At 38.2% G+C, this 14,083-nt stretch overlaps 1 protein-coding gene across 2 annotated transcripts in view; it reads left to right on the top strand.

Annotated features, from left to right (window-relative positions):
• The first annotated feature begins 1,135 nt into the window (after positions 1-1,135).
• Positions 1,136-14,083, top strand: part of hat1 (histone acetyltransferase 1) — a 60,865-nt gene continuing 47,917 nt past the window's right edge. Inside the window, exons 1-4 of one of the 2 annotated variants that reach the window (XM_035410150.1) lie at positions 1,136-1,263; positions 2,037-2,108; positions 2,291-2,366; positions 4,507-4,627. In XM_035410150.1, the coding sequence (XP_035266041.1) occupies positions 1,257-1,263; positions 2,037-2,108; positions 2,291-2,366; positions 4,507-4,627 (276 nt within the window). In that variant the 5' untranslated portion in view covers positions 1,136-1,256. The remainder of the gene's footprint in view (positions 1,264-2,036; positions 2,109-2,290; positions 2,367-4,506; positions 4,628-14,083) is intronic. The other variant, XM_035410149.1, reaches the window with a different exon arrangement.

Raw genomic sequence — 14,083 nt, forward strand, 5'->3', positions numbered from 1 at the left:
ATGACAACGCACTTTGTACGGCAAGTTTTCCACCTGGTGCATGAAGAAAAATAATGTAGCCTACGTTGAATTTCTAATTATTATTAGGCTATTATTTTTTTCTTGTAAATCATCAAAACCAATGGAGAAAAGCCAATATACGCAAGGAGCCCCCAGAACCGATTCTGAGAACCACTGTCTTAAATGCCTAGCTTGTCGGTCTCTTAAATGCTAAAAACATGTTCCTTTCTAAATGCCAAGATGGTTAATTTCGTTAAATTCTGTGTGTGTGATTTCATCGTGTGTTGTATATTCAGCAAATGAACCTTGAAACTCTTAATTCGCTTCGTGAAACTGAAAAAGTGTTTATCCCAAAATCGGGATTATAGTAGCTTTGTCACATGCGTGAAGCATGGCCCAGGTAGACATTTACGGAATGTACACGACTGACAAGCCGCCAAACACGTTTGACAGAATGTTTTCCGGTTAAGGTTAGCTAGCTAGTCAAATGGCTTGGTAGCCGAAGTTGCGAACTGTTTTAGCACAGGCTACTACTGGACTACCAAATATAGCAAGCTGATTAAGCTTTCTGCCAAGTAATTATTTGGTTAAGTAGGCTAAAGGAAATAGTAAAAATGACTCGGATACCGAAAAACTTAAGAGGAGGATTATTTTATGGTCGTCTAGAGCAGCTGTAAATAGCACACGCCATAATGAAATCACCACGAAATGGGATGCCTGCATTTTCAGACTTAGCACAGGCGGACCGTAGCCGGAGCCGCAATGGCAAGGCCAAGAAGCGCCACCGCCCACCCCAGTGACCATAGACTGTAGCCCCTACTGTAGCTGAGTCCTCCGCAGTAATCCGGAAGTGACGCAAGCTGTACCTCATTGGTCCAGAACAAATATTGGCACTGTGCCCAAATGACGCAATAAATCATGAAATCAACCCATGGACAGTCATAAGACCAATAAAATACACCTATTATGACTATTTGTTCTTTTGAGAAAAAATTATTGACTTTGTATTTTGATCGCATTTGTACCGTAGACTTACATGGAAACCGGATATGAAAACACCTATACTGGAGCCATCCGTAGTGGCGCTAGTGAGCAACCAGGAACTACAACACCAGGAAATGAGCTTCAAAAACGAAGTCTGGTTTTGGCCGCTTGGTACGCAGACGTAACCGGATAGCGGAAACACGTGGGTAAATAGGAAGTGCCTTGCATTGCGCGGGTCCTACAGTTCTTTGATTCTACTACTGTGAAAGGAAATGGCGGGTACGTTACTCATTTAATGAAACACATTTAAACTAGCTGGGTTGATGTTATGTTAAAGCAGTCGCCAATGTGTTTAGACAGCGGTGCACTATATTCGAGAGTTTATCAGAAATTAATCCAGAATGTTCACAATGCTGATTTAATGACGACAGGTGGCTACCTAGCCAACTAACGTTAGCTGACCACGTATGGTTAGTCTCTTCGGTTGTAAAAACAAAAAACTAACGGCATGAATATGAAACTGACAGCGAACAGCTGCACAAGTTCTGTTCAGTTTAATTCTGAACAGTTTATTAATAGCCAACTTACAACATATGGAGCCCCCTGTGATTTTGCAGCCGACCTGGTTGGCTTGCTAGCTGATGTTTAACCTGTTTTCTACACTGGCTACAAACATGTTTGCTGTCCATGATGCTAGTAGATAGCTCGTTAGCCCTAGGTTGTACCCTTTAAAGGTGAGCTAACTATAGTAAACAATTCTACGTAAATGAGTAGATTAACGAAAAATGAAGGACTGTGTAACGTTAGCTCGATACTTCAATGCATTTATATAGCGTCCGGTAGCTATGAACTTTGCTAGCCACTTACCAGTATCAGCGAGTTCGCTAACTAGCCAGAGTTCGTTGTTCAATTGTCATCATCTGGGCATGGCGCCGCATTGGTAATTTATAATTTATTTGTCATTGTCTCATCTATTGTATATTTGTCGTTATTGTCAGTGCAAACTGTTTTTAAATAGTATTATATAGCATGTCATTTGTTTTGTTCTCCAGGGATGAATGCAATGGAGAAGAAATTGGCAGAATACAAATGTGACACCAATGAAGCAATATGTCTAAAGCTAGGTGTGATGTGGTCGTCTAAACATTCATTTCTCTAACCTCACTTTGTTACATGTTGCTTTGCTCTTACCATCTACTGTGTATTACACAAAAGTGTGTGTGTCATTATTTATTTGATGTAGAATTGGTTATTATTTGAACAAAATGGTTTACATTTTCTGGCATGTGATCTGCCTTTTCCATAGTGCGTTTCCCTGAAGATATAGAAGATGAAAGTACTACATTCCATCCGGAGTACAGTCACCAGCTTTTCGGTGATGAGTAAGTTATGCTCATTGAAAACAATGCACACCTTCATGACTGAAAAATAAAATGGATTGTCACACAATATGTGGTATTTATTGGGAACAAAGTGTGAAGAGCTGGAAATGGCTAGTGAATGTGGCATCTTGGTTGATTGGGGCAGGGTATTCACCAATTCAGGCAGATTCAAACCTGCGACTAGAGGCTGTTGGGTGCCCTACTGGACAGCCAGTTGGCCAAAGGAGGTCTAATGGAGCGATCTGGGGCAGTATATAAAGCTTCTGAAAATTAGTCCTGATAACCACATTGAGAGCTTTTAAGACAAAAATAAATCCGAGCTAAAAGATGCACCTTACTTAAAGCTGCTCAAAGTAATTTTTAGCAAAGCAGGCCAGGTTAATTGAGGTTGTGTAATGTGTAAATACATTTTTTAATAAATTAATTTTCACAGAAACTAATAATGGTGAATAATTAAATGACCTGGAAAAAATAAGTTACATTTTAAAGTTTTTCCCTTTTAAAAATATATTTTGTAATTATTTCTGTATTCTGTATTATATTCATTTCTGTATTTTTTGGTAGACATTATAGTGCATAAATTGATTATACTTGCCTTGGTCCTCACCAGGTGCTAGGCTACGAAATGGCTGCACACAGTGCACATGGCTGCATATGTGGAACTAAATGTGATGGGCGTCTAAGGAAAGTGGTAATGGAAAATGGCGCTGCCATGACTAGCACAGCTGGGTTGTGTCTGGAGTATGATGGCTAGTGTGAAGTGATAACAGGGTATTAAAAACAATGATTGCTAGAGTCCCACGTTTACAGGAACTGCATTCATTTTTACTAGTTAATGGCCCAAACAAACAGCAGCTGAAACTAACATGAAAGTAAATGCTATTGTAATAATAAGCAGTAAGGCAAAGGGAAGCACAACCTGCTAGCAGCTCAAAAAACTGGTCAAAATGGAATGATTTGCTCAAAATTTGTTTCAATTCATAATGAATTTTGGAAAAATACACACACAGCCAAGCTAAGTTGAATTCTGAAACCGTTTTATGGCATTCCAATACAAATTTTTATATGGCTAAATGTCAGGACCAGACCAAGTCAAAGTGGCTTCTTCCTGCACACCTCTGCATAGAGTAGTGTGCAGTGTGCTTAGAAATTCTCATCTTGCATTGTGTTATATGGATTGATCGCTTTTGGTATGCTGTTCATCTCTGGTTTCTAATAGAAGTGAGTAACTCTTCACTGCATTTAATATCCAGTGTCCAGCTAGTAACAGTAAAAATCTATTTCATCATTTGTTAGTTGTCTCTACCTGGTTTTGAGCCCCCTTTATTTAATTCACCTGACATCAATCAAATCTCCATTATCCTGCATGAACAACAGATTTTTCTCTCAGTTATGTGAAGATTGTGTAGATTAAATTTATTTTTCAATGCCATTTTATGACAGATTTATTCTCTTGAAATATGCTATTGTAGTATTCAACTATTGACTAATGACTGTTGACTATTGACTGTTGATTAATCTGTGCTTTTGCTTTACTAAAAATGGAGTTGCTTTTATATCGTAGTCTAGGGTCTGCTGTGAAGCATATTGTAACAAATGTTTTGTGAGTTGTGCTTGCAAAGAAATTATTTGAGCAGCAGAAAGTGCTTCTGGAGACATCCTGACCTCTGTATTTATATTTACAATTATAAATGTTGCCATGGCCACAATTGTAGGTGGAGTCTTATGGCGTTGCCACACAGTGAGCATGAGGCAAAGTTGACAAGCCATGTCAAGTTCTGTTCAGCAAGCTGTTATTTTTACTTTACAGTGGACATTGCAAATAAATATTCAGAACATTAAATTATCTCTGTATACCACAACACAATAATTATTCTGAATACATGCATATTATTCACAAAGTAGCGCATAATTGTAGATTATTGGTTTCCACCATACAAATGGATACTTACTGCTGTACATATTAATAACGTGTGAGTAGTGTTTAAAGAGTACATGTTGCATATGTTTACTTGTTTTAACTTTTAAGGTCAACTTCTTGCTCATGTAGTTGGATTGATAATGTGATTATAATGGACTTCACAGTACAATGTAGTATGTTGTGTTTCAGTTCATTTTAAATAATGTTTTTTCCTTACAGTGAAGTGGCGTTTGGATACAAAGGTCTGCAGATTCAGCTGTACTACAGTGCTGGAAACCTCAGCACCCTCTTCAAAGTCAAATATACAGCCAAAGTCACTGAAAAGTTTGACTGTGTGCAGGTAATTTTTATGAAGTTAAAAATGGAGTAGCACCTTCACTTGATGTTGCTCACAAACAATGAACAAACAGTGGTTGGATTCAAAACAGTATGTTTAGACTTAATTCTGCATAATAAACATTATTTGTGAGCAATGTCAGTGTGAGGGTTTTCGCTTTATTCATTTTTCTTCCTCTTGATTTTATTTGCCATGATCACTTGACACCCAGTTTTTGTGCCTTTTGCTTGCCCATTTATTTCTTTTTTTTTTTCTTCTTTTTTTTCTCTCAATTTGGATTTTCCCTTTGTATTATTTGGCCAGTCTGGTCATTGTACTCTCCCTTCTTAATTGGGACAAACATGCATTCTCCTTACAAGTGCCTACTTGCAGCTGCTGCCTCTCCTTAGTCTGAGGTTCACCAGCTGAGCTTTGTGGTCAGGCAGGGGTGGGCAGGCAGACCACCGACGCCTGATCAAGCTGAGGGGGTCACTAGTGTGCAGTGAGGCTGCCTGCCGCTCGAAATCCAGCTTCTGTCCATGACACCCTGGCTTATAATGCACTGCCCTGCAGGGCTTCTGGCCACAGTTAGGACTGGTCTGAATTAAGTACGAAGCCATGGTGCACAGTGCATGCAATTCACTCCATGTTCAGAGGGTGAAAACCTACTTCAATTTAAAAACAGAATAGAGATATAAAGGTAGTCTGATCCAGCTTTATAGCATTGATATCCAAGACCTAATTTCATAAAGATCATGACATCATACGTTGTAAAACTATTTTCTTGAAATAAAGGACACAACTAGGAATTTTAGCCCCCCCCCCCCCCCCCCCAAGAAATTATAGTGGTTTCATTATATAGCCGAAGTGTATTACAGGGTGTATTACATGCAGACTGAGAAAAGCGCTAAATGTGCAAAACAAGGCGAAAGACAAAATGTAAAAAGTACTTAAAAATGCAAAGTGTAATATTTAAATAAAAAATGTAAAAAAGATTCTGTCATAACAAATTCAGCTCGCTTCTCCTTTCCCCTGCTCCTGCTAATTGCAGTGGGCTTTTACATCTGTTCCGTCTCTCCTCTCAGTAATCCATTTCACAGGAAATGCACAGCTTTGATTGTTTGTGTGAGCAGGGATTGCACACAAATTGCATTTCATAGTCGTCTTTAGTCAAAGTCACAGTTTCAGTGAAAAACTTGTATGTCGAAGATGTTTTCTCTGTGGAGTAATTTTAAATTTTTTATGTCCAAATACCTAATACTGTCAGCTCTGTCCTTTATGATGTTAAAGAAATACAAGACCAGGTTAAAACTTAGTATATGGCTGGACCTAACAGTGTTTCCTCTAGGATTTTTTTTCAGCAGCGACGACTGAAGACTCACGTCTTCAGGCTGCACCTCTCCCCATCCCTCCCTACCTCCCTGTAATCTTTTAATTGACTGTAAGCTTAGGGTTGTAACTAGGTAGCTGTTTCGTAGGTGACTTAGTTAATGCAATTGTCTTAACTACTGCTTGTATTTTTGCATAGACTGCGTTGTTGCTGTTCTTGTTTGTGTTAGTGTTAATCAGTTTAACCTTCAGGGTCCAAGTTGAACTATGCGGTTGTTCCCTGCACTTGGAACGGTACTTCTCTCTAGGGTTTTCGACATACTTGTTCCTGGTTATGGTTATACACTTTGTTGTACGTCGCTCTAGATAAGAGCGTCTGCCAAATGCCTGTAATGTAATGTAATGTAAGGGTTTTGTTGTACCTGGGTGGTGTGCGCGTGCCGCCGGAGTCGTAGTGAATATCAATATTTAAAAATATGAAATAAAATGACACTTCACTGCAAAACAAACTTTAGAACATATTTATTGACATCTACAGTATTTATTCATACATAATGCATCTGACCCACTACTTACAGAAGGCACTGCATATTAGCCTCAGTGGCAAAGTTTGCAGCCTGGTTGAGAGGCATGGGTGGAACCTTGTCTTGTCTACCCATTTATGGTCCCAGCCTGATAGCCTGTGCTTAGTCTTCGTTTTCTCTCCTCTCCACTCATCTCTTTCTGCCCTCTCTCCTGCTTCACTGTGCTCTCCTGCTCTACTCTGCTCTCCTGCTCCACTCGCCTCCACTGCTCCTGCCTGTGTACTTGTCTAATAAGGTTACATTTGAGAATGAGTAACGTTAGATAATTCTCTCACACCACAAATGTTTGATCACGCGCAACCAGTAAGAACATTAAAATATTGTAGTAGCCTCCACTGATGTTACATATTTTAGAACTAGAAGGCATTTCTTTCCCTTCATAACCTTGAGCCCCTCCCTAGCGAAAGTAACCTTAGAGGGGCGGGACGTGTATCGACCACCTGAACCGCTAGTGTATTTACTTCGTATTTATTAAGCCGGACACCCACCGCACGCGTATCAACCGCGAGCGCACTACGCGTGTATTGCGCGCGTAACTGAAGCGTAGTTGAAGTACTGTTATTACAACAGCAGCGGGCGACGTCCTCTTCACCAGATGCGCGTCGCGAACCGGCTGCGAAGCTTGTGTGACACAAGCGAACTGAAGCGTAGTTTTTTGCTTCTGTTCTATTTTTTCGGCTTGTTGCGCGTCACGATGGCCTGTTTATACACAGAAATATGCTCTAAAATGCTAGGTATACATGCTCTGATTTATATTTCATCCTTATATTAGGCTACTGGGGGTATGTCCCTAGTTCCCTCAGAGATATTTTATAAGCATCTAAAAAAATACAAGCCTTTTCGTTTTTGTATTGTCCTTGCAGAAAAAAAAAAAAAAAAAAAAACTGGAACCTGGGGAAAAAGCAAACTTAGTTTCACTATCTTATTTTGCGAAGGGGGTGGCGTAAATTTGAAAATACACCGCAGAAAGACGTAGCCTATTGAATGATGTAGAAGTGAATGCACTGAGCAGCGGTTTGTTAGCTCGAGTGTTGGAAGGTAGTTTTTAACCAACCATTGCTCAGCCTATTTGACTTCTCCGATGTCTTCGTTCGCCGTGCTTTCAAAAAGGGCTTGTTAATAAAAATCAGATAATCCACATAGCTTTATTTATTATTTAGTGGTCTTGCCAATGAAAATGCACCTATTTCATAAATGAAGTTGTAAGCAAGTCTTTATTGCACTTGTACTTCAAAGCTTCCGGTGTTCATGGCGTTGTGGTGTTCATATCCCTTCAAGATTAAACTGTTACGCTATCTTTTTGATGATTAGCTGATTTTACTAAATCTGATCCTATACATGTTTTGACGTGAATGACAAGACGACACGAGAATTCCCAATGGTTGATTACGGATTATTTATTATTATTATTATTATTATTATTATTATTATGATCATTACATATTCTTCATGAAATTGGCACGCTTGTTAACCAAGCAAATAAATTAATACAGTTTAAGATTGATTATTATGCAGGCTACGTTGCGATTTAAGCTTATGGTAATTCTTTAAAGCGTTTACTTTCTCACGTATTTACATGAGTTAACGAAATATTACCAAATTAACAAACTGAAAAAGGTCTCTCTCAAAGTATTCACTTCACCCATAATCAACAGTCGTGAACAAATGTGAAATACACAATGTAATACACAATGTACTGGACATTGTTACCTATTAAAATGTAAGTCCTATAAAAATACACAAACTGTCTATATGTAAAAAACCAACTTCATACATATACATTATATATATAATTATATTAATACAGCCTTGTTTACTATATCAACTTTAAGACAAGCAACACGCTCGGAATTATCTCATCGCGACCCATTAAACCCAATGGCGCAGTTGTTGTTTCATAATTTCAAACTGCTTTCCTAATGGCTATTTTGCATCCTGCGACTTGGGTTACAACTGTGAATATGTACGAATTCCTGGACGTGCCGATAGCGACCACCCTTTGTCATATTAACCTCAAATACGCAAGACAGGACACTTAAACAGTATGCTGGCAAATTTATGTTAAGTTCCATTCATGGGGTGGTCGATACATGTCCCCTTAGCAACCAAAAGCTAGCGCTGGGCCACCTCTGACTTATTTGCCGGCACTGAAAAAAAGCTAAGGTACTGGAAAAATAACCACTGGAGGATAACAAGGACATTTTTTCCTACATAACTAGGTACAGGTTGTTACCGCTATTTCGCCTATTTCATATATAGTTGCAAATCTGTTTACGTAACCTAGCTAACGTTAGCTGGAACATTATTTCACAATATATTATTATATTAATAATAATTAGTTGGCCATGAACATCAATAGAGAATACATTGAGAATGTTTATTTAAACTGTAAAATCTGTCTAACTTAACGGTAGCTAGTTAAATTACTTTTTTTTCTTGTTCCCTGGTAACTTAATCCTATCCTCTACCCTGTTTGTCACTCTGCCTGAGGAGAAAAATGCTGTACTCGCGCTGTTGTTTATTTGGTTGTCATGACACGTGATTTGTCTGACCAGTGGTGTAACTTCATCACTCAGTCACTCAGTCACAGACATTCACGTTTGTAGGGCTGGCCCCGCTGTTGCGGCCCAGCCAAAAATGTGAACTAAAGCACTTTAAACGTGACATGTCTAACTTTTGTATTAAAGGTTCAGGAAAGTGGTTTCAAATTGTGGTTATATTCCCCAGAATGGACAATTGATTATCTTCTTAATATTTCTTTCTATTTTTATACCCAAGTATAACAAATAAATTGTAATAAACACAATTAGATTATTGTGATCTGTTCTGCAGACTAGGACAGGGTAGGCATGTATCCTGCTCTCATTAAAATTCATGAGACAGGTCATATGTTAGCCATTGCTTGTCGCTAGCTAGGTTATATCTGCTTAGAGTAGTACCCTTACACTACCACGCAGAATAAAAGAAAGAAACATAAACTAGGCTTTACCATCATGTAGTTAAATTGGAAAATCATTCAATGTGTAGTAACATTGTAACACAGAGTTACAGAACATTAGGCTCTATAGCAGTCTCAAACTCTGTCCATTACACCTAAATAAAGAAAGTCTGATTCCACATGCCTAAGCTTGAAAGGTATTTAATTGCTGCTAGTTCACAGTGGGCCTACTTACCCATCCACCGCATTCTGCAACAATTTCCAGGTGAAAATTTGCACTGCAAATGCATGCACTTTTAAACCAGTTCGACTTAGTTTAACCCCTTAGCGCAACCGCTTAGCGCACATGCCAAATCTTGCCAATCCTTGCCCATTTAGGGGTACCCTATTTAAAGCTTTATAACTCCTGATGTGAACACCACAAAGACTTGAAAAATGACTTAAATGAAGCAAGACATTTGTACAATTTACAATACTAATGCAGATAAGTTTATATTCATATGAAATTAAGTGCCACAAATGCAATTGTCTAGACAAAACATCAAAAATGAATTTTCACTTTTTTAGTTTGCAATGAAATACTGAGAGATCGCATATATACAGCAGGTTAAACTATGCACATGCTGGATCAAAAACGTCTTGACCACATGTTCATAAAATCTAAAGGCGGATAAGTAGAACTACTATAGAATTATGAAGCAAAAACTAAACAGTGTACCCAGCGTCTCCAAATCTATCCAAAATGTCTAAATTATGCATTGCAGTAAATCACAACATATTCACAAATTTCACTACAAATCAACTGTTTTAACTCAAGAAACTCACTGTTGCATCATTTTCAAGTGGGAATTACAAGCTTTCTGTCAGTACAGTGGTCTAAAATATCTAGGGGTCCAGAAACGTATCCAAAGTCTCTCCAAAAATGAATAAAATGCTTTTTGTCCACTATAAAGCCCCTAAATGAGCCACTTATGAAGGTTTAAGATGGAACATTGCTATCAGATTAAAACATAATGCAAAAATATTGTCTCACAATGCGGTACAGTACCTAAATGTGTAATAATTAACTCTTGTATGTATTTCTATACTTCTATATTTCTGTACTCTCATATGTTTTCTTGTATGGGGATGGGAAAACAATTTTTAAGCGTCTACCACGTTTTGGCAATGTTCCAACTCTCGCTGTTGCATGCTTCACAAAAACTTACAATACTAACTAACGCTTACATTACAGTGTGAAATATCCACATTATATAATACCACTAACCTATTTAAAGACACTCAATTTCAAAAATAACGTATATAACTGAAATATGTTGAGCAGTAAAACTTACATAGCAATGATGAAATCTTATCTATGTTCAGTAGATGGAGACAGAGGCAGTAAATCAATGATACTCTTCTTTTCTCTTATGTTTTGCTCCAGAAAACGATGTCAGCTGGGTCTGTCAGCAAACATATGGCTTAGCTATGCCCAGAAGTCTTGAATAATAATGGTATTTTCCAAGAAATTACGAAAAATCGTTGACAACATTTTGTTAGGTGCAGCGTCTTCTACCACAGAGTTAATGCATAAGTGAATGTGATGATAAGAAACTTTTCGGTTACGCTGACCTATAAAATGCTATTCCAAAAGCAATATTAGACCTGTTATACATCGTTAGAAAGCTAGTACTCTCACCTACTGTATAAACTGTACTAAAAAGGGCGACAACGCCGTAAACAACACGTGTGGTATTACGCACAGCTATTTTGGAAGGTACCCAGGCATCACAAATGTGCGGATATTTCACAAATGGATTGTCCAAGACAATATATGACCACTCAGTCTCAAAAGGGACATCTCTACGCGTAAAACCAACGGTAAGGTTGTATATTTATTCAATATTTAGTCCCAGATATTGACTGTAGAATGTCATGGTATCATTTTTTAAAATGTCTCGTTTAATTCGTTATTCAGTGAGCAGCGTTTTCACTGCTGTATTGGGGCTATCGTTGGGTTTATCTTGTTGCTATGACGGAATACGATTTTTTAGTGAGGAAAGAATATTTTTATGAATGCCAAGGTAGACAATATTGTCCATTATGTCATGGGTGGGGGGTGTAGTTGTAGATGAGACTGCAGGGAGGAGGTGCGTGTTAAATGAACGACCAGAGTGACAATGGTGGCGCTGTGAAACTCCGTATTCGGCATAGTTGTCGTGTATCGTCTACTAATGAAATTAAAACAACGCGTTTCTGTTTTTAACTCATACTGTGGTTGCAGTAGCACTGAATGTCTGAGTTCAGTAATCTCGGCATGCCGGCGTGCCGACCACTAGGGGCTTTGCGCTAAGAGGTTAAAGGTGCATGGTTATTGGTTAGGCCTTTAAATTGTAAATGGTAGTATTGAGTTATTGGTGATGCAGTGCCCGTGGGCTCCAGAAATAACCAATCTCTAATAGGGCTCTTCATTTTTATGAAAAGAAAAATGCATATCGCTTTCTCCACATCCAGGGAAGGGGCAGTGCTTAGGCATTTTCAAGTTGACTTGCCTTACTCGCACAAGAGTGTCATTTACATATTTCCATATAGAAAGGATTTCAGTGGACTTAAGGTTTTTGTTACGTAACTAACACCACCCCGCCAGCTGAAAACCTAAAATTTAGCCAAAGCAAACCAATTTTGGTGCTTTTATACATTTGTTTTGTGCCAGAATCATTTAAAAATATTTCTTGGCCATTTTTGAATGCAGAAAATGTTTAAAATAAGACACCAGCAAAGAATTCACAGATTTAAGTTTCCTGGACCTTTTAATTATTTCACCTTCTGTGGGTAATATCACTAGAGATGTACTTTTTAAAGCCTATTTTTGTAGGTTTCAGTGGGCAAGCCTGATGAGAAGTGGCCTTTTTAATAGTCTGCGGACTGACAACATGTAATTTTGTCTCATGGCAAATACGGAATGTTCATGAGTTAATCTGCTTGAGCCCCAGCTTTCCTGCATACCTATATGATTTAAGACATTATTATGCCTCATATTTTGTGGTTTTTAAGATTTTAATGTAAAGGACTAACATTTCTGTTGTGCATAATAACTTCACAAAGTTGTTTTGCACCAAATTATAAAACATAATATATATATTTTTTGGCCAAACAAAAGTCATAACATGGAACATGAACTAACTTTCTATTAAAAGAGTTAGTTTTTTCTGGAAAAATAATCTATTGTATTGATAACCCCATGGTCTGATACTGAAACCTGGCTGCCCTTGACAACTAGCTGGCAGCCTAGTCAGGGATGCAGATTTGGGTCTTCCAGATGTTGGACTTATTCATTTTCAAATTGAAAAGCATTAGTCATTAGTGCCTCTTCTCTTCAAAATAAAGCACCAATGCCATTTTTCTTGGCCGGTTCCTCTGCAGAATACTGTGTAATAGGGCCAGTGCTCTTGCTGTTTTTAAAAGCTGAAACAAACAATGTTTTGCGCACTTGTGTTCTGCTCTTATCTTATAGCCTAGTATAATAAGTCTATAAGTTACATGTATCCTCCACCCAGTGTCATCTTTTACCATCTGAAATCCCAACAAATATGTTCAAACAGTAATTTTAATTTACTGATAATGAATGTTCCTATTTCCTGTTTAATGCAGCACAATTAAACACCATGCATTTTTTTACACATTAAATGGCAAATAAGTTTAAACTTATCAGCATTCATCTATGATGGCTAATTTCATTAATGCTTGAATTTGTAGCATACTTAAACTTCAGTGACAAAAAACAGAACAGTTAGCTTAGGCAGCCTTATTAACAAAACACAGCGTAGGCCTGTTTAAATGGCAATGTTGTAATGCACTGTTAGGACCTGGTTTTCCTCTAGTGCCTTAATGACAGTATCTCTGGAACAATGCTGTACAAATAAAATAAAATTGAACAGAATCGGGTAATAGCCGGCAGCTGCAGTTTTCATACATCTTGAGTAGTTTTATGCTTTTTCACAGCATTAGCTAATGCTGAGTTCATGTGTATTCCAGTACAATGTTTTTGAGAAACAATAGCATTCCTGCTTTGTTGCACGTCTGTTCATTATTTATAAATGGAAATGACATGTTGGAGAAGTTTCAATCTGGCTTCCGTTCTGGGCATTGCACTGAGACTGCTTTGATAAGGGCCGGCAATGACCTTCTACGATCAGCTGATACTGGGCAGCTATCTATTTTAGTTCTTTTGGATCTCTCAGCTGCTTTTGATACCGTTGATCACAATATCTTACTGGAGAGAATGCACCCCCATACAGGGATTGGAATCACTGCCCTTGAGTGGTTTTCCTCCTATTTGTCAAACCGCCAACAATTTGTTTGTTTGGGTGATTCATGCTCTGAAAGGGGTGATGTGAGGTATGGTGTCCCACAGGGATCTGTGCTCGGACCTCTGTTGTTCAGCCTGTATATGCTCCCCCTTTCTGCCATTATTGAGAAGTTCAACCTTGGATTTCAATGGATCCTGAGCTTTGCCTGGATGCCCACATTAACTCGGTGGTCAAAACATCTTCCACCTGCACAATATTGTGAAATTGAGACCAATCCTGTCTAAGGAAGATTCCGAAATGCTGGTTCATGCTTTATGATGTCTAGGCTTGATTATTG

This window comes from Anguilla anguilla, chromosome 3 (assembly GCF_013347855.1).
Source record: "Anguilla anguilla isolate fAngAng1 chromosome 3, fAngAng1.pri, whole genome shotgun sequence".
NCBI lineage: Eukaryota > Metazoa > Chordata > Actinopteri > Anguilliformes > Anguillidae > Anguilla > Anguilla anguilla.